The sequence below is a fragment of the Onychostoma macrolepis genome, chromosome 11 (genome assembly GCF_012432095.1).
Source record: "Onychostoma macrolepis isolate SWU-2019 chromosome 11, ASM1243209v1, whole genome shotgun sequence".
Taxonomy (NCBI): Eukaryota; Metazoa; Chordata; class Actinopteri; order Cypriniformes; family Cyprinidae; genus Onychostoma; species Onychostoma macrolepis.
Window position 1 is genome coordinate 19,224,741 of NC_081165.1, and position 26,859 is coordinate 19,251,599.

The 26,859-nt window shown below is 38.9% G+C and overlaps 1 protein-coding gene and 1 long non-coding RNA gene across 6 annotated transcripts; both read right to left on the reverse strand.

Moving 5' to 3' along the window:
• Window positions 1-999: 999 nt before the first annotated feature.
• On the reverse strand, window positions 1,000-25,814 carry si:ch211-86h15.1 (uncharacterized protein LOC558435 homolog). 5 transcript variants are annotated; one of them, XM_058791791.1, is made up of 9 exons: window positions 24,517-25,806; window positions 24,337-24,401; window positions 19,061-19,119; window positions 18,296-18,750; window positions 18,111-18,175; window positions 3,783-3,899; window positions 3,004-3,212; window positions 2,156-2,274; window positions 1,882-2,021 (listed from the first exon to the last, which is right to left on the reverse strand). In XM_058791791.1, exons 1-8 carry the CDS (start codon window positions 24,874-24,876, stop codon window positions 2,207-2,209), a joined length of 1,398 nt encoding a protein of 465 aa, XP_058647774.1. In that variant the 5' UTR covers window positions 24,877-25,806; the 3' UTR covers window positions 1,882-2,021; window positions 2,156-2,206. The 5 variants fall into 5 exon arrangements, with proteins under 5 accessions (XP_058647773.1, XP_058647772.1, XP_058647774.1 ...); XM_058791790.1 differs by lacking the exons at window positions 3,004-3,212; window positions 3,783-3,899 and having other exon boundaries at window positions 1,000-2,021; window positions 24,517-24,971; window positions 25,194-25,744; XM_058791792.1 differs by lacking the exon at window positions 3,783-3,899 and having other exon boundaries at window positions 24,517-25,814.
• Window positions 21,651-23,074, reverse strand: LOC131549522 (uncharacterized). Its single transcript, XR_009273412.1, has 2 exons — window positions 22,950-23,074; window positions 21,651-22,757 (listed from the first exon to the last, which is right to left on the reverse strand). It is a non-coding gene; the product is annotated as an uncharacterized LOC131549522 (long non-coding RNA).
• Window positions 25,815-26,859: the final 1,045 nt, after the last annotated feature.

Below are 26,859 nucleotides of genomic sequence, written 5' to 3' on the forward strand. Positions count from 1 at the left end.
GAGCTTGTTTTTTTCGTTGTGTTGTGCTAATTTTATTGTGTTATGGCTTGTTTCTGTTGTGTTGTGCTAATTTCATTGTGTTTCCGTTGTGTTGTGCTAATTTTATTGTGTTGCGACTTGTTTTCCTGCTGTTAATTTCATTGTGTTGTGCACTACTGGGCCACCATACAGAACGAAATACTACAAGCTAAATAAATAACACCTTTTTGCTTGCACAATGATACAATTTTCATTCAGGGAGTTTAAAAAGTTCAGGAAGATGCAGGTGAACTGTTCTTCAGTGGTTTACTAATACAGTGTATTCAATACTCAGTAAACACAGTCTGTATGACTCTTCCAGCATCATTCACAGGCCGGGAGGCATGTGGGTTAGCAAGGCTAATCGTAATGTAGATTTCTATTGACTTTCATATTGACATTAGAGCTGTGTGAATGCAAATGTGTGCTGTGTGGATTGTTTGTGGTGTAGCTCTCACAGTCACAGCTTTTCATTTGAAAAGGTCTCGGCGTTGTGGCAACAAGAAGTGACTGCTAATAAATTGAATTAGCAATTGTGTTACACAAGACATGGAACATAGGCTGCCTGAATGGCATGTATAAATGTCTGCTTTTGGTGATTTTTCTTTTAATAATTTAAAGAAAATGCCATTGAAATTCTTCATAGGATCATAAAAAGGACAGTGGATCACTTCTGCCCCCTAGAGTTTGAGATAGTTAAAGCAGCCATCCCTTAGAGACTGTTTCATTTAGATTTGCTGTCTTTCCACTGCAATTTACACATTGTATAACATGCAGTGTAGTTTTTTCTCTAAAACTTGACCCACTACAGATGTTATCCAATAATTAAAGATGGCATTATGACAAGTCTTCAGAATCGTGATCTGATTGATCCTTTCAATGTAATTAATATGCTGAATTGAACAAATTGCTGCCCCTGAACTGTAAAATAAACATCTAATTACAATTAATACAGTATTGCATTATTTCTTTTTGCATGGTTTTTATTTTTTTAGTTATAAAAACTGCTGTTTAGAAAACGACGACAAACAAAATTAAATAAGACTTTACAGACCAAACTCACCCATTAAAAACAGGAAAAATGAATTACTACAAACTGCAGTAATGCAGTAGATGTGAAAAATTAGACCAAAGAAATGTATGAAAATGAAATGCAATATTTTGTTTGCATATAAAAACAGTAATAAATAAAGTGGTACAATTTCTCATAAATATGCTAGCTATTAATATTAAGTAGAAGGAACAAGATAAAATCTGGAGGCATGAACAGTAGAAAAAACATTTTCTCAGTAAATAAACAAAGCGTTACATGGTTAAAATGTGAGCCGTACCTCAGTTCAGATGTTTCAAGAAACTCAACTAGTCTTGCTGTAGAAAATGTACCATTGAAAGTGCTTCAAGGAGTTCAGGTAAAATTTCTGTGCAAAAAAAAAAAAAAAATATTGGTAAAATCTTTTTAAAGACAGGAGGAGATGTTCTTGACACATCACTTTTTCAGTGGTTATGTTTTTAATGACTCTGGATTGGACCTATCGATTGAAACATCACTATTGTAAAAAATCAGCTGCTGTCATTTTAAAGTATTCAGTGAGCTACAGAAAACAACAGGTGCTCCTTATGATTTCATTGTGCTTGCAGAGAGATAAGAACGCATTTTTTGAAGTGTCTGTTTCTTGCGCTCGAGTCAATAAACGTCTTTCCACAGTTCTGGCAGATGTGAGGTCTCTCTCCCGTGTGGATCCTGACATGTGTGTTCAGGTGACTTGATTGTCTAAAGTTTTTCCCACAAAAGTTGCAGTGGTAGGGTTTCTCTCCAGAGTGAACTCGCAGATGAATTTTCAGCAGTCCTGGCGAGCTGAATCTTCTGCGGCACACGACACACAAATACTCTCCTGTACCGTGTGGATTTCCGTGAACATCATGATGAGTCGGGTAGCTTTCAGACAGTTCCTCTTCATGCTGAACGTCTTCCAAACTAATTTCAGCCAGGTTTGTCTTGGACTCTAAAGAAGTGATAAAATTACACTTTTTATTTATCCTGTGTGTCTAAAAGAAGTGAAACAATATCTGACAAGTCCTTTTTTATTTAATTAATAAATTAATTTTTAAGTAGCACTGTTCATTAAAATTCCCTTACGTGTTTGTTGTTCTTTATCAAGTGTCACTTCTTCAAAGTGTCTGATCTTCTTTACTCTGTGAATTTCCTCATTTTCACTCTTATTCCTCTTGTTCCTTTCCTGCTGTGATTGTAATTTACTTTGGAAAAAAAGAAATACATGTTACTTCAGAAAGACCAGAATTTAAAAAGGCTTCTCTTAAAAGCCTATTTTCATTGGGTGATTCTCACAAACAAAATGTTCAAATAATCTAAATGGTTAAACTTTTGACAATTGAAGTTCTGTGCTAAAAATACAAAACATATTATTTAAGAAAATATGTAGCATTTTCTGAAGTTGTTGTGTTGACATCCACAATATTATATTATTTTCTTTATCATTTCTAGTGTGTTTTCACCCTACGCATTACAGTAATGAAGACCACGTTGTTGGAGATGAAAATTTGAAGTAAACGTGAATGCATCTGATTTCACTCACAGCTACAAAAAAAAAAGAAGAAAAAAAAAAAACCACACAAGCACACTGCATGGCACTGCATCATTCACATTTTTATTTCAAAATTCATTAAGAGCATAAAAATTCCAAAACTTGGTCATTTACTGTATGTAATCTAAAGTAAATGTTAAGGGAATTTTTACACTGAAGACATGGATTGAATGTGTATGTGCTAGTATTTCTGATAGAAACTGCATGCAGGTTACTTTTTGAATTTGGCAGATGGCGCATTACATTGATTTTATCATCAAGCGTATTTTCTGGGAATCGTACCAGTGACCTTGGCATTGGCTAGTGACATACATAATCTACCAGCTGAATAACAGGAATACACAAATATTTTTGCACATATCTCAGTGAACATTAAAAACACCATAGTGTTGAGCAGAGGAGGTGGTCGGCACTGGCTCTGGAATGACTTGATTAATGTCTTCTTTAATGTTGACTAAAACCTCCTGAAATGCTTTCTTTCTCCTGTAAGCAGCTGAATTCTCCCTCCACTTTTTCTGCTGCCTTCTCAGTTCTATTGGGTTCAGATCTTTAGCGAATTTCACTTTCCCCTGTGATTTTCGTCTTTGATATCTACAAAAATGAGAAATATCAGTGAGTCATTGTCAAGCTGATTCTAAAAAGAATTTTACAATTATTATTATTATTATTATTTTTTTTTTTTTTACAATTTAGAAAGTCTCTCATGCTCACCAAGGCAGCATTTATTTAATCAAAAATACAGTGAAACAGTAATTTTGTGAAATATTTACACAATTTAAAATAACTTTTATTTTAATGTATTTTAAAATACAATTAATTTGTGTGATTCTTGTGGAGCTTCTTCTGGAAACCATGATACCTTTTTGTCTGAATTTTTGGATTAATAGAAAGTTCAAAAGCATTTCTAGAATATAGTAATTTGTAACATTACTAAATGGCTTTACCTTCATTTTTAAACTATTTAACGGATCCCTGCAAAATAAAGTATTAATAATAAATAAAATAAAATAAAATCTTACTGACCCTAAATATTTAAACTGTAGTATACTTAAGTATACACGACCTGTTGTTACTATAGTACTTAATGTACTTGCACTGGTCATAAAGCATCTAAACTACAGTCACTCCTGAAAGGATTTCCTTATGTAAGCTGCAGTATACCTCTCTCTTTCCTTTTTCCTGTATGCCTCACGAAGCTCAGGATTCCCATATACTTTCTGCTTGTGCTTTAGGGATCTAGCTTTTGCTGCGGTCTTCTTTTGCTCTTCATCTGCCAATCTAAACAACAAGAAAAATTTGACCTTAAAAAGAAACTATCATAAGCATTTGCCTCTTTAGGGAGGTGTCCCACTAGCCAACTTGATGTCACACCTGACTATTTCAGCTAAAATCTCACTCTTTTCTGTTAGAGCTCTCTCACATGCACAGGTTAACAAGAGGTGGTTAACAGGCTAAATCACTGCCTCTGACTTACTTTGCCCTGTGAATGAGTGAGATTTCGTTTATCCATCCAGGTCTTGTCATAGATGAAATGTAGGAAAACCCTTGAAAACGTGTTGCTACACAATCACAATGGAAAACAATTAGTCTTGCAGTGTTGCTGGGAAAAATATTGCCAGATCCAAACAGGACTTTTTCCACTGGTCACTTCCTAGGCTACAAATGTCCGACTGAGACATGAGACATGTTGGATATTGTCAGAGACTAAGCAGGGCCATTAACTCCACAGGATGTTGAGTCACTGAGGCTATTAGCACCCACCTGCTGAGGGATGTGGCCACACACACATTAAGCTACCTGGAAATTTGCTGAAAAACTGGCTAGTGGGATGCCAGCCCCTGCATTCACATGCTTAATACTTAAAAGGCAGGGCTCCAGACTGCGACCCTTTTTCTGCCGTGCAAGTAAATGTTGTGCGCGGTTACACTGGCACGACCACCACGTTATTCAACTCGCGTTGCCATTTCTGTTGCATATGAGAAACATCAAACGGCAAACGAAACAAAACCGTAACAAAATGCCGCTACTCATTTGAGCGACGCAAACAAATTTGTCCGAGCTCAGAACAGCTTTACTCGGGAACCAAAGTTGATTTCACGACACTGTTACAGCACAGCGCTGTGAGATCCAGTGAGAAGCGTTTGAATTCGCCGCACAATGAATAAGATTGCTGCGAGATCTTAGTGAGAAGCATTCAAATTCTGCACAGAAATCTCTGTTATAGACAGATCAAACACCGCTGACAGAAAACCAGAAGCAGTAACGCTAACTGTAACCATGGTGTTGCGGCAGAAATACTCAAATGTTATTACATTAATTTCATTCATCAGTAATTTCAGGGTTTGTACAACCTTTTGAGAGAGAAATTCAAGCACTTTTCAATGACTTGCAAGCATTTCACACAACTGTTTCCAGCACTTTAAAGCTCCAAAATGATCCAATTTGAATGCTATTTTCAATGGGATGACCAAATATACTGTGGTGAAAAAACACTTATGTAAACTTAAAAAATACATCAAATCACCATTATAAGATATAACCTGTAGATGAGAGCAGACTTATTGGCTTCGTCATTCATTACATTTTCCTTTATATTTTGAGATTATAAAATAACAAATTATAAAATATTAAATCATCAAGAAATCAGAGTTTTGCTCTTTTTTTGTATGAAATAAGAACAGTAACAAAGTGCTTTGAAAAACGTCTCTGTTACGTACATAACTCTCGTTCCCTGATGGAGGGAACGGAAACATTATGTCGATGGCGACATTAGGGGATTCACTTAGGAGCCCCAATAACCTCTGACTTTAAGAGAAAACGCCAATGAATATTGGCTAGTGGATTTTGCATACCTGAGCCACTCCCCGTGCATATGGATATAAATAGGTGACCGGTGCATCCACTCTTCAGGTTTTACGCTGAGGGGCCGAGAACTTGTCCCTGGCCGCCAGCAATGGTTTGAGGTTGTGGCATGGGGACATAATGTCTTCATTCCCTCCATCAGGGCATGAGGGTTACATACGTAACTGAGACGTTCCCTATCTGTCGGTCACTTCGAGTTATGTCAAGGCGATGGCATCCACTATCCAGTGGGCCAACCTCTGCTTGGAGACAGCCTTCCCTTTCTGCTGACCTTCGTAGCAGACAAAGAGCTGCTCAGAGCTTCTGAAGCTCCGGGTGCAGTCCACGTATATGCGCCAAGGCTGGATCTGCCTCCTCCGAGGGCAGTGCTTGCAGGTTCACTACCTGATCGCAGAAGGGCGTGGTGGGAACCTTGGGCACGTATCCCGGCCCGGGGTCTCAGGACAATGTGAGAGCAGGCCGGCCCAAACACAAGGCAATTTTGGTTTACCGAAAATGCTTGGCGGTCCCCAACCCTCTTGATGGAAGTTAGCGCGGTCAGGAGCACTGTCTTAGCAGACAGGAACTTAAGCTCGACTGAGTCCAGCGGCTCAAAGGGACCCCTCTGAAGTCCAGCCAGGACGATAGAGATCCCAGGAGGGCACCAGGGGTGGCCTAGGAGGATTCAACCTTCTGGCACCCCTCAGTAATCTGACGATGAGGTTGTGCTTTCCCAGGGACCGGCCATCCACTGAATCATGATGTGCTGTGATAGCAGCCACATACACTTTCAAGGTGGAGGGTGACAGCCTACGCTCCAACATTTCTTGCAGGAGAGAAAACACTACTCCAATTGTGCATCTTCTGGGAACTCCAGTTTGCGAACAGACTCCACTGCCTGAGTGGTGGTGTCTACCACAGCTTGTGGCAGGCCACTCAAGTCCGCCACAGGAGCCACACATGCAGGTTCCACAGATCTGGACGTGTGTGCCACATGGTGCCGAGCCCCTGAGAAAGGAGGTCCTTCCTCGGAGGGATGCGCCAGGGAGGAGCTGTCGCAAGGAGCATGAGTTCCGGAAACCAAGTCTGGGTGGGCCAGTATGGCGCAACCAACAGGACCTGTTCTTCGTCCTCCCTGACCTTGCACAGTGTCTGTGCGAGCAAGCTCACTGGGGAAAACGCATACTTGCGTAGAGCCCGAGGCCAGCTGTGTGCCAACGCATCCCTGCTGAGGGGGGCCTCGGTCAGGGAGTAATACAGCTAGCAGTGGGAGGACTCACAGGAAGCAAACAGGTCCACCTGGGCTTCCCCGAATCGACTCCAGATCAGCCAGACCGTCTCAGCATGGAGTTGCCATTTTCCGGGGGAACGTGAACTGTTGTGAGAGCGCGTCGGCCGCATGATTGAGCTCCCCCGGAATGTGGATGGCGTGCAGCGACTCCAGAGGAGATGGCGGGCGAGTTGTGAAATGCTACATGATCGTAGACCTCCCAGTCGGTTGATGTACGAGACAGCCACAGTGTTGTCCGTGCAGACCAACACGTGCTTGCCTAACAGCAGTGGCCGAAACTGCCGCAAAGCCAGATGCATTGCTAACAGCTCTAGGGAGTTGATGTGCCAAAGCAGTCGGGGGCCTGTCCAGAGCCATGCCGTCATACACACAGAGTCCATCTCCACACCGAGAAAAGAGATCCTCTGCACAGGGGAGAGTTTGCTCTTTTCCCAGTTGACCTGAAGCCCCAACTGTCTGAGGTGCCGGAGCACCAGGTCCCTGTGACTGCACAGCTGCTCTTGCGATCGGGCCATGAGCCAGTCGTCGAGATAGTTGAGGATCCTGATGCCCACTTGCCGTAATGGGGTAAGGGCACCCTCCGCGACTTTTATAAAGACACAGGGGACAGGGAAAGCCCGAAGAGGAGGACCCTGTACTGCCATGCCCGACCCTCGAACGCAAACTGTAGGAACGGTCTGTGTCGAGGGAGAATCGAGACATAAAAGTAAGCGTCCTCCAGGTCGATCACTGCAAACCAATCCTGGGGTTGGATGCATCTGAAAATGCGCTTCTGCATCAGCATCTTGAACGGGAGCTTGTAAAGGGCCTTATTCAAGACTTGCAGATCCAGGATCCACCGCCTTTCTTGGGTACGATGAAGTAGGGGCTGTAAAACCCCTGCCTCATCTCGGCTGGAGGGACCGGCTCGATTGCATCCTTTGCCAGGAGGACAGCAATCCCCTTGTGCAAGACAGGTGCGTCTCGGACTGCCACCAAAGTCTCGAGAACACCGCTGAACTTGGGAGGTCGCCTGGCGAACTGAATCGCATAGCCGAGTTGAATTGTGCGAATGAGCTAGCAAGACGGGCTGGGCAGTGCAAGCCACGCCTCCAGACACCGTACAAGTGACACCAAAGGAACAAATGATGTACCCGCGGTGGTGCAGCGGAGGGGAGTAGAGCTGGATGGTACAGAAGGCGCTGTGTTCTGACTCATCCTCGCAGAAGTCCCTAAGTCCCCGGGGGACTGGCTAGAGATGCGTGGAGAGGCATTGCGTCCCCCAACCACAGTCTCTTGGCTGCTGGTAAGAAGGATCGCGGGCGGGAGTGAGGAAGCAGAGCATCGCACACTGTTAGCCCGCGAGCCTGAGAACCTGGATGAAATTGCACTTTCTCTGGAAATGTGGTTATCACTGGCGGAACAGAAACAAATCAAAACAGACACTGTCCTCGCCGTCTCCTGAGAAAGAGCAGATTCCCACATCTCCGGGTTGCCCGCATTAGGGCCGCTTCGTCGTCTTACTACGATGTGGGGGGCACCATGCTCCTGCGAGAGGCCTAGGTGTCGATTCAGCTCGGGGGAGCAGCTCTGGAGGACGCAGGAGGGTGCCCACTGCGACGAGCAGACTGAGGCCTGGCTGGTGGTGCATCACATCGGGGCAAGATGTGCTGGATCGCCTTGGTCTGCTTCTTGGGCAAAGTCAGTCGCCGAACGCAGCTCCTGCATCAACCTCAGGTCGGAACTACCCTCGTGCATTTGTTTCAGTGCCTTGGCTTGGTGGACCTGCAGGATAGCCATGGCATGCAGGGCAGAGGCAGCCTGGCCCGCAGCACTGTAAGCTTTGGTGGCGTTTTGCGGGCACAGGTGCACCGCAACCGCTCTCTCCACCTGGGGAATGTCCACGTAACCCCCTGATGGCCCCACCATCGAGGGTAGTGAGGACGGAGGAGGGAGACGAGCGGCTTCTGGCTTTAAAAGGGGCCGTCCACGACTTTGTCAGCTTCTCATGCACCTCTGGGAAGAAAGGCATTGGAGCAGATTGTGAGCTGCGTCCCGCTCCGAGAAAACAATCATCCAGCTGCGAGGGCTCAGGACTGGGCGGTCTGTTGACCTCCAGCCTGATGCTCACGGCTGCCCGGGCAAGCATGGCCGCCAACTCCGGGTCCGATTCGGTGGCAGCCACAACACCCGAGGACGGCATCACCCAGGAATCTTCATCATCGGAGGACGATAGCCCATCCCCCGATGCTGCGATTGACATCTGATCTTCCGGGGCGCACCAAATGACATGGAGCCCTGCACGGGCCTCAAATTTAGGCCCTAACCCGGCCCGTGTCCGACAGCTTATCGAAATTACCGACCCAAGCCCGTCTTTTTTCCACCTTCTCTCAAAACAGCTTATACTAGGCTACTGTTTCGGCTATTAAAATAGTTCAGTTTTGTATGCAATGGCAAAATGATTATATTTCATTTCGTTTTTTTATTAAGTTAAATATAAGTTTTTGTTTTTTAAAGTAACGACCAAGCGGCCAGCGGCAGACAGTGAGCTGATCATAGCCTATGTTTGATAAATTTAGCCTTCTCAAATCATCACGACTAGCCTAAAATAAAATCTATAGATATACTAAGACAGTTCAAGCATATAACAATGTTTTAACGTTAAACCTGCGCTATAATAATGTGCGCTAGCCTATATCCAAGTTTGTGCGGAGAGTGGAAGCTAAAGCGTGCTCTGCAGGACATGGAGGCACCAGGGTAATCACTTTCATTTATTTATTTTTTTTCAGTGGAAACAACTTAAAATAGCCTACTCCGTAATTTTTTCTGATAAAGGTAAGAGAAATACATCATTCGGAACTGTAAAGGGTCTACTTTTATTTGTGTGCACTCACAATATCAACAAAACCTTGTGCTTTTATAAAACAAAGAAAATAAACATGATGCGCTTTCTGTCGTCTCGTCTTAAACAGGAGCGCTTCACAAAAATGAACTGAAGATGAGCGAATACATGCCTCACAGACATGATAAATATATCTACAGAAAGCTTTACATTACCACTTAACGAAATAAAAAAATAATAATAATAAAATCTAAAACAAAAACTTTTATTATAATCATAATCATAATCAATAAAGATGCATTTCTCTCTAAAGGCGCGTCTAATGAGGAGACGGCGAGTCAGGATCAGCAACTTCCTTGCGAAAGACTCAGAAAACAATATTTATTAGTAAATAATTCAAATATCTCCTTACTATTTCCCCCGGACACAGTCGTGGTAATTACGTTTGCTGGGGCTTCGTGGCAAGCTTTAGCCTATTGCGTGCACTTGAACTCAAAACTCTTAAGCTGCACTGACGACTCTCTGCTGCTGCTGGACACTAAGCACCGTCGAGCCGCTCTTCAGAGTCGCGGCACAGTCTCGTGTTGTTTCCACCGGCACAGCAATTTTTTTTTTCATCACTAATTGATGGATGTCTAAAATATAAAAATAAGGAAAAACCTAAAACAGGCCCGAGGCCCGGCCCGCATCTGAACTATGACGTGAAAATTGCCCCGAATCCCGGCCCTAGGGATGTAAAAAAAGCCGGGGCCCGTTGGGCACGGGCTGAAATGCAGGGCTCTAAAATGAAATGCTGGTAGCCCTGGACCAGCGTAAGAGGTCCGTGGTGACTCAGCCGGCAGAGAGGCTCTTACTGTAATCCTCAGATCTCCAAGAACGCCAGCCAGTGGTCCTCTGCTCGAGCCAGAGAGACCGGGACGAGTAGCGACAGAGGGTGCCACTCTTGTTACAAAAGAAATGCTCATACGCCCACAACAGGCGCATGAGTCATCCACGAACGCAGCTTCAGCGTGTTGGATGCCCAGACACTGAAGACAATGATCATGTCCATCATCAGAAGACAGGTAACGACCACAACCAAGAGGACATGGACGGAATGGCATCTTTAAAAAGATGCAAGCCGTCCGTGATTTGCTCTTTCAGTTGAAGTGCCCAGGGGAATCACTGCAAACAGGGACACCGTTGTTCGCACTGTACTGCCAACTCGAACAGTTTTCCAGAGATGAAATGGCTTTGTGGAGATCAACACGTTCATTCCACTCAGCTCTGAAGCAAAAATCTGAAGAGTGGATGCACCTGTCGCCTATTTAATTCCTGTATGCACGGGGAGTGGCTCAGGTATGCAAAATCCACTAGCCAATATTCATTGGCGTTTTCCCTTAAAGTCAGAGGTGATTGTCTTCATCGACATAACTCGAAGTGACCGACAGATAGGCAACAAACTTTTCTTCAATTTGTGACTAAATCACACAATCACTTAAGTTGTTGGTCAGTTCCATTTAAGACTATAGAAGAATAATGGTACATTTAATAAGTACAATATACAGTATACCTTTTCTACATAAAACATTTATTTTGCATGTTACTGTTGTTAATAAAGCTTCCCAACTCATGTTACTGTCAAATGTGTATAAACATGAAATAAACAAGAAAATAATGTAATATTAGTAACTGCACTTATTAATGCAAAACAATAGTAATTTTATCATATCATATACAGTGTGTGTTTGTGTGTGTGTGTGTGTATATGTATATATATATATATATATATATGTCACATCCTTCTGAAATTAAAAGAATACTGCACATTGTAATTTATCAGTAATTTATTTTATTAGTAATACAGTTAAAATGGGGAAAATATATGAACGATTGCATTGCAGGGTGATTTAAGGTGTACCCCTAAATTTTCTGCTTGTGCTCCTAAAAATTTTCAGTCAGGGGCTACAGTACTCCTAGTAAAAATAGTTAGTCTGGAGCCCTGAAAGGAGTGTGCAGTGTAGCACGACTGCCTTTTAGTTGAGACTATAATTGTAATATAGTAATTTATTGCTTAAATTAATAATAACATTCACAATTTGTGGGTCCGTAAGATTTTTTTAAATCAATAATATCATCCAGCAAGGAAGCATTAAACTGGTGAACAGTGATGGTACATTTATAATGTTACAAAATATTTTATTTTGAATAAAATAATTTCTTTTGATCAAATAATTGCAAATCCACATATTAGAATAGTTCACTGAAGACTGGAGTAATGGGTGCTGAAAATTCAAATAAATTACATTCTTTTAATATAAATATATTAAAATAGAAAACTTACTTCAAATTGTAACCCTATTTTACAGCATAAGTGTTTTGACTGCATTTTTTATCAAATCTTATGGACCCCAAACTTTTGAACAATAGCGTTTTATTTATTCAATAATGTTTAGGTAAAAGTATTAATATTAATTATACTTTAACGTTAAGCTCTCACTGATGTAATTACTGAAGACAGTAATAGCACTAACAGTAAAGTAACATGACTATGGTGTGCTTGATCTAGAAATGTTTTGATGCGTATGTGAGAATCACCCAGGATGAGCAGCACAAAAACATCAAAAACCCTTCAATAGTCACTTAGGTTTATTTGAAAGTAACTTAATTTTTTATTTTTGGAGATATTGTTTTTAATGTTTTTATACTAATGCAGACAGACTGAAAGAGAAACTAAATCATATTTAAGAAATAATAATAATAATATATATATATATATATATATATATATATATATATATATATATATATATATATATATATATATATATATATATATATATTTTACTTTTATTTTTTCCTGTCATGACAACTCTCTGAGGGATTGGCATGGTAATGTACATGACAATGTTAATGTATTTGGTCTTGGCGGAATAGATCTGCTACGCTGCTGCTTCTGTGGCAGAGCAAGTACCGAGACTTGCTACTGCCAATACATCCACAACATGTTGCTGTGAGCATGTAAGAAATATTGCTGCTGCAAATATAACATACATGAAATAACCCCCTATAGCAAACATGAATCACCTCGTAGCAGATCTATAAAGGTGGAGCTGAGGAAGGTGGAGGGTTTCTGAAGCATGCTGCGAAACTGCTACAACAAGCACTAGTCATATATATGAATGTTGACCAGAGAGCTCACTGGCTACCGATACAGAAGAGAACCAATCAGCTCTGCCATGTCAGGTCAGATTGAGTTAGACCTATCGGAATGCGCCATCTAGAGTTTCATGCCAGAACTCTGTATATATACAGTGCCCTCCAAAAGTATTGGAACAGTAAAGACAAAATTGCTCTGTTGGCAAAATTGCTCTGTTGGCTGTGGAGTCAAGACATTTACAAATATGATTAAAAGATGAATATGAGACAAAACTACAGAATGTCACATTTTATTATAGGGTGACTCAACACAGCTAAGAAGTTCAGCACTTTTAGAGTTTCATCCCCCTATCTGATGTGAGCATAAGTATTGGAACAGTTGCCTCACAGGTCTTTCTAAGTGATCAGCTGTGTCCTGTTGCATTAATTCTTCAGATATTAAAAGCAGAGAATGTGTCGTATCAGTTATATCCATTACTTCTGCATTCTGAATCTTGCATTCGATGATGACACACAAACCAGGATGAAGATGAGGGAGCTGACTTTGAGAGAAAAGCAAGCAATTTGGATGCTAAAAGAAAAGAGGAAGTCAATTAGAGCTATAGCAAAAACAAAGGGCATGGAGAAATCAATAGTTTGGAAACCACCAGCGACACCAGCAACCAACAACTACCTGATCAGCTGAGAAAACAACAGAAGTTGATGACAGACAAATCATAAAAGCTGTGTAAATGAACCCTAAAAGATGTGTCTGTAAAATCACCAACAACTTCCAGAAAGCTGGGGTGATGCTCTGACAATCTACTGTCCTCAGGAGACTTTGACACAGAATTACAGATGCTACACAGCAAGATACAAACCTCTGACCAGCTCCAAAAATAGAAACGCAAGATTACAGTTTGCAAAAAAGCACAAAGGTGAGCCAGAAGAGTTTTGGAACTGTGTTTATGGACCGATGAGACAAAGATGAACCTTTATCGAAGTGAAGGGAAAGCAAAAATATGGAGAAAAAAAGGGAACTACAATGATCCCAAGCATACAGCCTCATCTGTAAAGCATGGTGGAGGTGTTGTCATGGCATGGGCATGCATGGCTGCCTCTGGAACAGGCCCTCTCAACTTTACTGATGACTTAATGTATGATGACAGTAACAATGAATTTGGAAGGGTACAAAACCATCTTGCTTACCAATATTTAAGAAAATGCCACCAGATTCATTGGGAAGTGCTTCATATTGCATCAGGACAATGACCCAAAACACCCTGCCAGTCAAGGAATTTATAAGGGCAAAGAAATGTCTTAGATTTCCCAAGTCAATCTCCAGATTTAAATCCGATTAAACATGAATTTCACCAGCTGAAGAGGAGAGTAAAGGCAGAAACTCCCCAAAACAAGCAACAATTGGAATTGGCTGCATTAAAGGCTGGGAAAAGTATTTCAAAGGATGAGACCAAGAGTCTGGTGATGTCTATGGGTCACAGACTCACTGCTGTGATTGTGCGCAAGGGATCTGCAACTAAACAATAGCTTTTAATCTTTTATATCTGCCTTATGTTCAACTGTCCCAATACTTATGCTCACATCAATGAGTGTGATGAACTCTAAAAGTGCTGTTCTTTTTATTTGGTAAAACATGTATGTGTTGAAACGGCTAATAATCAAATGTGACATTCTGCAGTTTTGTCTCATATTCATCTTTTCATCATATTTGCAAATGTCTTGACTCCACAGCCAACAGAACAATTTTGTCTTCACTGTTCCAATACATTTGGAGGGCACTGTGTGTGTGTGTGTGTGTGTGTGTGTGTGTGTATATATATATATATTATATATATATATATATATATAGTTGTTTCAATATCTGCAAAGGGTAATTAAATGTAACAAATCATGTGTAAAACTTTATAATCTTTTATTGGAAAATTAACTTTGATAAATTGCCTTAATCTTTTAAACAACCGAGAAGACAATGTGCAAACTTAGTGATCAGACATTTTTCAAAAATCACCTCAATAAATTACCTGGATTTCTGCTTCTCGTAAATACTACTGTTTATTTTGTACATTATGTTTTGACAGACATTAGCTGCTTTTCCGCTGTCGGGCCTGTGCGAGCCAGTGCTTTAAATGGGCCGGGGCTAATAACCTCGGACCTGTAGCACCGAGCCCAAAATCACGATGCGTTTCCACCGTCGGGCCAGAAGCTCCGCAGCGCTTTACTAAACAACGTAAATCCAAAAGCATCGATGTTTTACAATAATATGTGATACATTGATCATAATGAATTAATTTATCAGGATTGAAAATTAGCCACACAGAAATAAATATGAACCATTATTTCACAAAAGAAAGAGGACACGTAACTTATTCAGTCCAGTCTGTTTCTGTTTTTTTGTAGTCACAGTATAGGCCTACATCACATTTAGAAATAATGATCATTTCTATATTTTTTCCCCATCAAAAATATGACCTGAGTAGCAGAGGGAGCTCTCGAACAAAAACCATTTTTATAACATACACGTGGTGCTAAAGTCTCGAGACGAGACTTGTGACAGATAAAATAGGCCCATGTTACTAAATAAATACACGATTTTGATAGAGAATGAAAAGCTGACGTCTGATTTCTTCAAGCGGTCGTATTTACCATGTTTACTATGGTAACGTTAATGGCCAGCATGCATAATCTTTTTTAGTTTATTTCTGCCTTGTATGGTGATCATAATACACATCGGATCTCAAACAGAAGTTATTTCAAACACTCGCTGCTGTTTGAAAGTGAGTTTTGAGCGAAAATTATTTTAAAAGTCTTTAATGCTGGTGTTATAGCTGTTAACTTTATGAAATGAAGTGGAGAAACAGGAGCGGACTTACCCATTAAGCAAAGGTAGGCGACTGCCATGGGCCCCCAAAACCCATGGGTCCCCTAAAATGCTTTTCATATTCGAGATGCGCATTAAGCGCGGACACGCGAACGATTTCTGTTTACGGTGTTTATTACCATGACAACCGTCTGCGTGTCCGAGTTGAATGTGCTTCTCGTGTATCCTGGTTGTAGCAAATGAAAATATTATGCATCTGAAGCTGACTGCAGCATGAGTACGAGGTCTCTCTTTCCCAGCGCGCACACCCCTCCCTCTGTCCCTCTCTCTCAATTTTCTGAAAGGAGCTGCGCTTTCAGTTAAACACAGATATTATGTTGCTTCTCTTACATGCAAGTATATCCGAAATCACAGCACAGCTATTGTCTTTATCTTATGTGTAGCCTATTTGATTTTATCAAACCACGTCTGCATTATAAATCAGGAATTTTGTGCAGATTAACATCTTGGAAGGGAGGAGAGCTGGTTATGTAGTCTTAATGGGTCGCGTTTGTCACTATTTCATATTCATTCCGTTGTCTGACAACAGAAACAGTAAAAATATATTAATGAAAACAGTTTTATTGAGAATTTAGCTGCATCAAAATACAGTATGTGTCAGAGGCAAACAAATGTAATAATAAATAATAAATGTACATTTTGCATGTTCAGAAGAAGTGAGCTGCCCTGTTGTGCGAAAATGTAACAGGTTTGTGTCAGTAAATTGCTCGGTGCAAAGAAAGAGAAGTAATAGGAACCTGGTATTTATATGTTCTTTTTTGTTTTCATGTGTCTAATAGACATGAGCAAGTTCTTTGAAAAACATCTATGACCTATGAAACATGTCTAGTCTTCATGCTCTATGTTAACTATGCTTTCACTAATAATAAACATATATTGCATAAAGCATCCATATTCGTCCATGCCCATGTTGATTAGAGTATAAAACTTGAAGTATTAATTTAAGCTACATTTAGAACAGATAAAAATGTGCGATCAAGTTGCGATTATTCACAAGGTAACTCATGACAATCATGCGATCAATCGCAATTAAATATTTTAATTTTGACAGCCCTAAGTTAAAAAGACTAAAATGAAATGTAGGCTTATGCTGGTAACTCATCAGTGGACTTTCCTCAACAATATAGGCTATATTCACACTTTTCTCATTCTCACTAATTCAAGTTTTTCTAAGAATGAACCTCTGAAGGGAACCGATTGTCTTCAGAAAGGTTTCGATGGCATTTTCATTCTACCTGATAAAGTATAATTTATGAGCTGAGGGCTGCTTTGTTTACAGCCGTTACCGGGGAAACCGCTATATTTCTGAAGTTCCAAAAGCACCTCCTACTGGCAGAGAATGAATGTGCATTTTCAATAATCCAGTCTGCAAAAATCCACCCACATAAACCCGTTTTAAATAATACTTTTTATAATTTTTTTGGTTAAAACTTGTATCTCAATGGTAAATTGCTATTTTGTGGTCTACAACATGAAAAAATAAACGTGTCTGCTAAATGAATAAATGTAAATGAAAGAATCCTATTATAACATGTACATGAAAAATGTAGAAACATTGGACACTATGGGGCACCATTGTGCAGCAGCAAGCATCACGACAAAATAGGAACCTCAAGGTTGATCTAGGTAAATGTGTGCGAATATATAGGGCCCCATTCCTATATTTGCCTGGGGCCCCCAATTCACTAAAACCGCCCCTGTGGAGAAACTCTGCCTGCGTTCATAACCACTCCTCCAGCCCCAGTTGGCCTGCTTTGGCCCAAGGTTTTCGTCGGGCCAAAGAACCTGGCTGTTGGCCCCGAGGAAGCACCAACGAGGCACGATCAAGCCCCGGAAGTGACAGTGGAAACGCGACTGGCCCTGGCAAGCACTAGCATGCCCGCTTTTTGCCCGACAGTGGAAATGTGGCTATTGATGCTGTGAAATTCAAATGATGTGGATTTGAAAACAGATGAATGCTAAGGTAATAATTATTTATTTCTTAGCCAGCAAATATTCAGGGAAGAGCCCATGAGTGTGTTGTGTCAATGCTTTTAGCTGTAATATTTCAACCGACAGCCAGCCTACGTTTTTGATGGATGGGATAACGTGCATGAGTGCTGAGAAATGTTAGATTTTTTGGGTAAGTGAAATAACTTTTTGCGTAGTTCATTCAGAATGAAGATTATTTTGGGGCTTAAATAAATCACGTCACTCAAATCACGTTTGACAGGTCTCTTCAAAAATGTTACATTCAGCTGTCGTAAATTCATTGATTTTGATTATCAAGTTTTTTGTTGTTGTTGTTTTAAAACAGTAAAGTTTTTTATCGTCTCATCACTTTTTTTTTTTTTATTCAAACCCATAAAAATTAAGATCTTGTTGTAAATATTCCATTATTACTCTTTAGCAGATTTTGACTCAAATTACAATTTTGACAGGCAAAGTATTTGTGTAGTCTAGCTAGTGCATGTTTGATTTCACTACAAAATGTAAACTCTAATCGGCACAGATGAAATAGTAAAGAGTATATTCGAGTACCTTCCTCTTATCTGGGCCAGCTGCATCCGATGCTTCGTCAACATCTCTTGATTTCTGAGGGGCAGCTGTAAACAATGATATCCATCAACTCACATTTTCATATAAGGATTTTTTTTTTTTAATAATACAATGAGAATAATACTATTTCACTTTAAGAGACATTTCCTACATTTAGACAGACTTACATTAAATGTTTGTATCTCATGTCTGGGGGAGCCAATATGGCTAACTTTGACTTTGTTGATGTCACTGGAAGCATCACTTGCGCCTGAATCATCCAAGCTGTGTTTTGTGATGTTCTGCTGTATTTGACAAGTGGTACCTGTTTCAGTATTAGTCTCAGGCTCATTCTTAATTCGAGCTGCTTTGTTACTATTGGGAAAATTATTCTCACTGCTGTCCATCACTTGGGATTTACTATCTTTGCTTGGCGTCTGATCATGATAAATGTCCATACATGGTGATAAAGATGTTGATTCACTGCACACAGGCATGACCTCTTCATTATCCTCCGGCTGTGTATAAACTTCTAGTTTCATATGCATCTCTGTATCTTTCAAGACATGTTCAGATCTCAATTCCTCTGAAAACGTCTGGGTGTATTTCTGTCCTTGAGTCTCGGAAGAGCAAGCCTGCGTTTCTATACGAATAAACATAGTACATAAGCATACGTAAAGATCATAAGCTTTAAAACAATGTCAGGTGTGTATTGTATATATGACAAGAGTATATTAGTAAAACCGATACGTGTGTAAAAAAGAACGCTGCATAATAAAATAAATGGCAAAGTGTTGTTGGCATGATCTAAACCTCAATGAGCTGTAAACTATTTAAAGAGGTGTGAGTGATTTAAAGTGCTTAGATAAACACATTAAAGCCTTAATTATTCATGTTTATGAAAACCATAACATGACGATATTAAGTATTAGATTTAAGGTGAACTGACTAACCAGAGTCCATCTGAACTCCTGCCTGCTGCAGTCTCCTCTTGAGCAGCTCAATCTCCTGTCTGGAGCGACACATCTCCTCATTATACTCTGAAAATATATCTTCCACAGCCTTAAATATTTCCTGCGCAGCTAATGTTAATCTCTCTGTCAGAAAAACACTTAAAATCTGCAGTTTAGACATTGTGCATCGATAAAATGTCACGGAAGTGTCTGTCCACCTCTTATTCCCACATCCATAACAAATGTATTTCTCGTCTGTCGTTTTGTCTGCGTTCATCCTGCTGTAGCTCGTTAATAATCAGCGCCACCTGCTGGTCTGGATGTGTATCTCTGCTGTATATATTACAGTATGTATACACACACTCACATGTAGAAACATATAGAAACACATTTTTCTTATCCTAACAAAATACATAATTATTTTATATTTAAAAATAAATCTATTATCAGTGACTAATGGCAAATTACCACTGTTTAATTTATCAATTTTGCCACACAAAAAAGGGCTATAAAGTGAAAATATCTGACTGTTGAATGATTCGATTTACCAGTCAGAATCAATATTTCCAGAGAGCTGTAAAATGTTTTCCTTTAATGACTGTTCATCTGTGTTAAAAAGCCCTTTTGGTTCATTACAAACTGTGAATTGGATAACACAGGGCATCCTGCTACCGTTTTGATCCAAGAATTGAAGATTTGAGGAACAAATACATGCCACATAATCTTTCTCTCTCCTCAGCAAACCAATTCACACCTTTGCCTTTTAAATAACATCTCACATCACTTTTTTCTTCCTTTGCTTTCCATTACCATGGAAACATGAATGTAATAGGATCTCTTATAACACATTTATGGTAGTTGTTATGAAAAATAGAAAGCTAAACACGTTGAAACTAAAATGCCTGTAATAAAAAGAGACTGTCTTATTTCTCCTATAAATTATTTACCATCAATCTAAGGGCCATTACACTTTGATGGCAACCAAATCAACTGAGCTATTTTTTCAAGTCTTCAGAAAAAGGTTTATAAAGCATTTTTTAAATATCACCTGAAAAGAATGAAATATTAGCCTTAAATACTGACACTTAAATAAAAATTATTTATGCTACGTCAGATGAAAAAAAAATTTAAATTCCACATGCAGATAGGGGCTTCTTGAGTATGTGCTGTGTTTATAGTACTGCTCTCAGGTTTATAGTACTGGCAGTAGATCGTGAAGAATATCCATTTTTTTGATTCCAAGAATACTTTTTCAAAGTATAATAATTCATAAAAAGCCTCTAGGACTTTACTATAATTGGCCAGAATGAAATTTAGCATCAATGGTGAGCACAACTAATGCATGTTATTTCTGACAGACATATTCAATTAGTACATTTCAATTAATTTCACTTAAATTACATCTCACTAGAGAAAGGGGTAGACATAGATGTATAAATATTATTTTTGCATTATTAATGTTTTAAACTCCTCTTCACCAGAGGAGGAGTTTTCAGGTCCATGAATTATGTGGACCTGATCCACTACTTCAACATCAGAAGTCTTGGGCCAGGAAAAAACAAAACTGCTGACTCTATGTGGCTCCAGAAACTTCATTCGGAGTGCTTCGTCAGTAGGTGGTTCAAGAACTTCTACCACTTGGTTTCAAGCATCAATTGGTTGGATGGGTTTACAGGACAGCGTAATCCCTGAGAATTTCTATCTGCAAATCCTGACATTACACAATAATAAATACCACTTTACCAAGTGCCATATTTTTTATTTTTTTTAAAGCTGGGCACCATTCCCAGCCCATTGTCTTCCAAAGATATAACTGCACAATTAAAGTGATCCCTGGCCCCGTTTTCATAATGCTTGCTTTGTGTTAAGTTCACCTTTAAGTTAAAATTACTACTGCGGCTTTATCTAAGTCTTAAAATCAGTATAGCATTTTATAGCCTTATATAGCCTTACATTTCTAACCTGAAATCAGATCTTGTAAAAATACAATAAAAAATATGGAAAAAAGTAAGTATCAAGAGTACATTTTATGTTCAAGTTGGAACCATTATGGCGCCCTTACCCGAGTTACTAAGTTTCATCTAGAGAACTGTTTGTTTATTTGGAAGCTGGTTGTCTTCACTTGTACTTGTAGTAGAATTATGAGGTAAGTGCTCTTTTCTTCAGTCACAGGCCAGTATAAATAAACTATTTTAGCATCTATGTTCAAGGTATGTTGTTTCCAGGGAAGGACATAATTTGAGCTGGATCACTGGCTTCCACCTTCAACATTCATACAGCCATCACAGTAACATGAATACAGGCGAGTATCCAGGACCCCAGGAGAAACACACCATACAGAATGGAGTACACGAGTTCCAGCAAGGAAAACTTCACATGTGTTATAGGATCGTCATGCTGAATTTCACCTAGTTTAACCAAGTTTATAGGAAGTTCTTGTAATACCTTAGGTCAGGATAACGATTATGATTACGATTACGAGCAGTGAGAATTCTGTTCAGGCTCTGAAGCTTCAGTAAGACTCCAGTACAATATTCACAGGGACAACAAGTCTATCCAACGCTGATGAAGAACACATGAAGGTCAAAGCTATGAGAAAACAGGAAAGGATGCAACATTTATTTTCTGGATTTTCCAGCTTCCAGACTTCATAGGCCTTCTGTAGAGAGATCTTCATGAGGAATCTTTGTTGCTGTTTCTTTACTGTCCTCATGTAAGGAAGTTCTTGTGATTACGATAGAAAGCAACTATTGTTTGCAACATCCATGTAAGTGACATCAGACCTTTGTTTTTTTATGTAAACTTTCACTGGATGAGGACTTTGATAATTTAGTGAGATATACTGGATGAAGATTAAAGCGTCTTTGCTAAAATTTGTTGCATTCTGTACTTTGTGGCAACCAGCAAACTAGTGACAATCAGGCTCCGCTTCTCCAAGGATGCAGTATCCTTCTATAGAGCTTCAATTGTGGATTGAAGTTCTTTTTGAAGTGGGTCATCAAAATCTATTCACCGTCAAGTTTTTTCAGACCTCTAGCTTTCAAAGTTGCTTGTTTATGAGTACAGCAATGGATGAAGTCTGTTACAATGTCCAACTTTTCTGCATCAGCCGGATTTTTTCCCCTCATCTGTAACAGTGCCATCCGTTTTGCAGATTTAGGTCCAGCTGTACGATTTAGAGGCAACATTTGTATGTGGAGTGTCAGGAAGATTTTTTGCCTTGTTTCTTTTTTCCCTCTTTCGTGACGCATCTCTTTCACGAATTTGTCTTTTCTTCTCTGCTCCCATCCTCTCTCTCTCTTCTCTTTTCTTTATCCTATCATACTCTCGTTTCTTCATCCTCTCTTCTTCTGTTAAGACTTTTGTTTTTTTAGGTGGCGGGTTATCATCAGCTTTACACTGCTGTAACTTCTTTTTGGTTCTGAATCTTCTCTGTCGCTCACAATTATTATCCTTATCAATTTCTATAGCAGTAGCAGTCCTCTTTCTTCTATACTCTCTTGCTCTTGCAGCTTCAAAAGCTTTGAATTCAGCAAATTTTACAGGGTCTTTTTTCAAACGATCCCTCCAGGCCTGACTGTATCTTGCATTGTCGGGTTTCTGCTTATCAGATTTTGACACTTCATCCTGACAGAGAGATGACTGACTTTTCTTACTTTTACACTCAGAGTCACAGGGCTGGATTTTCAAAGACATTCTGAAATTAAATTATATATTATATATAGAAATTGTACATATTATATATATTACATCATATCACAGACAATTTGGAACAACACAGGGACTCATCTCAAGATCATTCATTACATAACAGTCCATCTACTGCTAAAATTATCAGAAGAAAAAGAATAGAATTATTTATTCAAATCAAGAATGTTAGAATTAGAACCTGAATGCGTAGTTTGTGCATAAAAACTGTCAAAACTGCAAAGATTTGAATGGGATTGGCATTTATTCTCCTTAGCATGCAGTGTGAAGTACTTCACTCAGTTTCCTGCCCATTCAGATTCAGCTTCAGAGAGTGAAGAACAAATGTATAATCACATGTATTAGGTACATTATCATCTTTGACAGACATCATATTGAAACCACTCAGGCTGCCATTTTCTCCTTCTTTTCAGAAAGCGATGACATACTGTAGTCAAAACATCCGGTAATGTGGGTTTTCCAGGGAATCGATGTACTTTTATATCTTTGAAACCTCTGCTTTTCATAAATACTACTACCCAGGTGAAAAACAAGTGCACTTCCATAATGTACTTAAAGTGCTCTATTTTTGCGCACTAATTTTGTACTTAATATACTAAAAATGATCCTTTAGTGCTTCTTAAGGTCAACTTAAGATAATCTAAGTGTACTCAACTGTGCTATTTTGAGACACCATGAATATGAACTAAAATGCACTTTTAACATACTATCTTTGTATTTAAAAAATGTATTTAGCTACCACTTGTAGTACACTTGAGTGTACTAGTGTATGAAAGATGGGTTCAAGTGTACTACAAGTGGTAGCTAAATACATTTTTTAAATACAAAGATAGTATGCTAAAAGTGCATTTTAGTTCATATTCATGGTGTCTCAAAATAGCACAGTTGAGCACACTTAGATACTACAATTGTATTGTGCATATTATTATTTGACAGACATCGATGTACTGATTTTTAAATCATGTGAATTTGAAAACAGATAAATGATAAGGTAATAATTATTTGTTAGACTCAAGTATTCAGTGAAGAGATTGATGCCCATGAGAGTGTTATGTTGATCTTTTAAGTTCTAATATTCCAACCAGCAGCCAGCCTAAGTTTTTGACAGACATAAAATCATACATGAACTATGTTTGATTTTTGGGTAGGAAATTATAAAAAGTGGCGGAGACATTTGAAATGCTGTTTGCATAGTTTGCACGCTTTTACGGAATTAAGTTTTTTTTTTTTGTGGCTTAAATACAAAAAAAAAAAAAATGTTTAGCTGGTCAAAAATGCTAGATTCAGCTGATGCAAATTCGATGACTGTTGAATTCAAACAAATTTTTATTATTATTATTATTTTTTTTATATACCAGGAAAGCAGTGGTTTTGATGCACAGATGTTTTTATTGTATCTAATAACAAAAATCTTTTAACCAATGAAGATGCAGATCCTGTTATAAATAGTGAAAAATCACTTTTTTAAAACTGTTGTTCCATTATAACCCCTTAGCAAATTTTGTCTCAACTACAAAATGTCAACTCAAATCAGCACAGATGAAACAGTAAAAACTGAATTCAAGTACCTCTCTCTTATCTGGGCCGGCTCTATCCGATGCTGCGTCAACATCTCTTGATTTCTGAGGGGCAGCTGTAAAATAATGACTCACATCTCACATTTATGGATAAAAGTGTCTTATAATACAACAAAAATAGTACTACTTCACTTTAAGAGACATTTATTTTGCACATTTAGACAGACTTACATTAAATGTTTGTGTCTCATGTCTGGGGGAGCCAATGTGGCTAACTTTGACTGTGTTGATGTCACTGGAAGCATCACTTGCGCCTGAATCATCCAAGCTGTGTTTTGTGATGTTCTGCTGTATTTGACAGGTGGTACCTGTTTCAGTATTAGTCTCAGGCTCATTCTTAATTCGAGCTGCTTGATCAATAAAGTGAAAATTATTCTCTCTACTGCCCATTACATGGGTTTCAGTGTCTTTGCTGGGCGTCTGATCATGATAAACGTCCATACATGCTGATAAAGATACTGATTCACTGCTCACAGGCATGCCCTCTCCATTCTCCTCCTCCTTTGCACAAATATCTAGTATCATATGCATCTCTGTATCCTTCAAGTCACGTTCAGATCTCCATTCCTCTGGAAATGTCTAGGAGTATTTCTGTCCTTGAGTCTCAGAGGAGCAAAGCTGTGTTACTACATGAATAAACATAATAATTCAATCACATTCAGTTCTTAAAGATCATAAGTGGTGGATGTCAGGTGTGTATATATGACGTAAATTAGTAAAACTGATACGTGAATAACAAAGAGCGCTGAAAAAAATGGCAAAGTGTTGTTCTTCATTGGCTCTTTTGGCATAATCTAAACATCTCAATAATCTAATATTAATAATAAAATAAACTTTTGAACTCTTGCCTGCTGCAGTCTCCTCTTGAGCAGCTAAATCACCTGTCTGGAGCGACAAATTTCCTCATTATAATCTGAAAATATATCTTCCACAAACTTAAATATTTCCTGCGCAGCTAATGTTAATCTCTCTGTCAGAAAAACACTTAAAACCTGCAGTTTAGACATTGTGCATCGATAAAATGTCACGGAAGTGTCTGTCCACCTCTTATTTCCACATCCATAACAAATGTATTTCTCGTCTGTCGTTTTGTCTGCGTTCATCCTGCTGTAGCTCGTTAATAATCAGCGCCACCTGCTGGTCTGGACGTGCGCTGAACGTATGAACACTGCTCAACTGCGTTAAAGAGCACTTTGCTCCATTACAAACTTTACATCAAAATCTTTAGATGACACACTGGATATCTCCCTACCAGTCCATATAATTTTGATTCAAGAGCACAAAGTTTGAGGAACAAATATATACGCCACATTATCTCTCTCTCTCTCCCTTCAATTCACAGCCTTCACCTTCAAAACAACAACTCGCATCCTTTTTTCTTCTTCTCCCAGTCGCTTTCTGTTTCCATGGAAACATGAATGTAATAGGATATCTAATAATACATTTATGGTTTTAATGGAAATATAAATTAAAACACATTTAGGAAGTGTAATGACTGTAATAAAAAGGATGTGATTTTCTTATTCTTCCTAATAAATGATTTAGCATGAATCTACAAAATTTCCACCAAAATACCATCATCATTACAGTTTGTGTTAGCCTACTGTACTAAAGCCATGGTAAAATTTTAATAAGGGCCATTAGATTTAGATGACAACCAAATCAAATGAGCTATTCTTTCAACCTAGAAACAGGTTAATAAAACCTTTTTTTTTTTAAATCGCCTAAAAGGAATTAAAATATTCGAAATTGCCTTAGATACTTATGCCAACTAAGAATTTATGCCAAGTCAGGGGAGAGAAATGGTGCAATTCCACATGCACTCAAACACGCAAGAGTTCCTGGTGTGTGTGTGCAGTTGAGAGCAGGTTTATAGTGCAGTGGATGGTGAAGAATAAGTCATTGTTTGACAGGGCCAGCTGTCAGCTCCACTCTTCCTCACGACAGGCCTTGCCTAGCCACCTGCCTACTATTCTCCAACTATGGTCACAAACTCTCTCTTTAGACGACCACAGATTTGTGCCAAACACATTACTTTATTGCTAATTGCCATTTTGTATTGTTCAGTTAAAAAAAAAAAAAAAAAAAAAAAATTTGAGGTCAATACAGTTGATACAAAGATACAAAATACAAATAAAAGTATAATATATATATAAAATTTGTACTTTTATTTGTATTTTATATCTTTGAAACAAATGAACACTTTTATTCAGCCAGGATGCATTAAACTGATCAAAAGTGACAGTATAGACATGTATAGTGTTAAAAACAATTTCTGTCTCAAATCCTGAAAAAATTCTCACAGTTTCCTTAAAAAATATTGCTGCACAAATGTTTTTATGGTTGCCAAAAATAAGAAATGTTTCTTGAGCACTAAATCAGCATTTTAGAATGATTTCTGAAGGATCATGTGTCGCTGAAGACTGGAGTAATGGCTGCTGAAAAATCATCTTTGTGAAGCAAGCAAATAAATAAATAAACAGATATTTTGAATAGAAATAATATTTTCACATT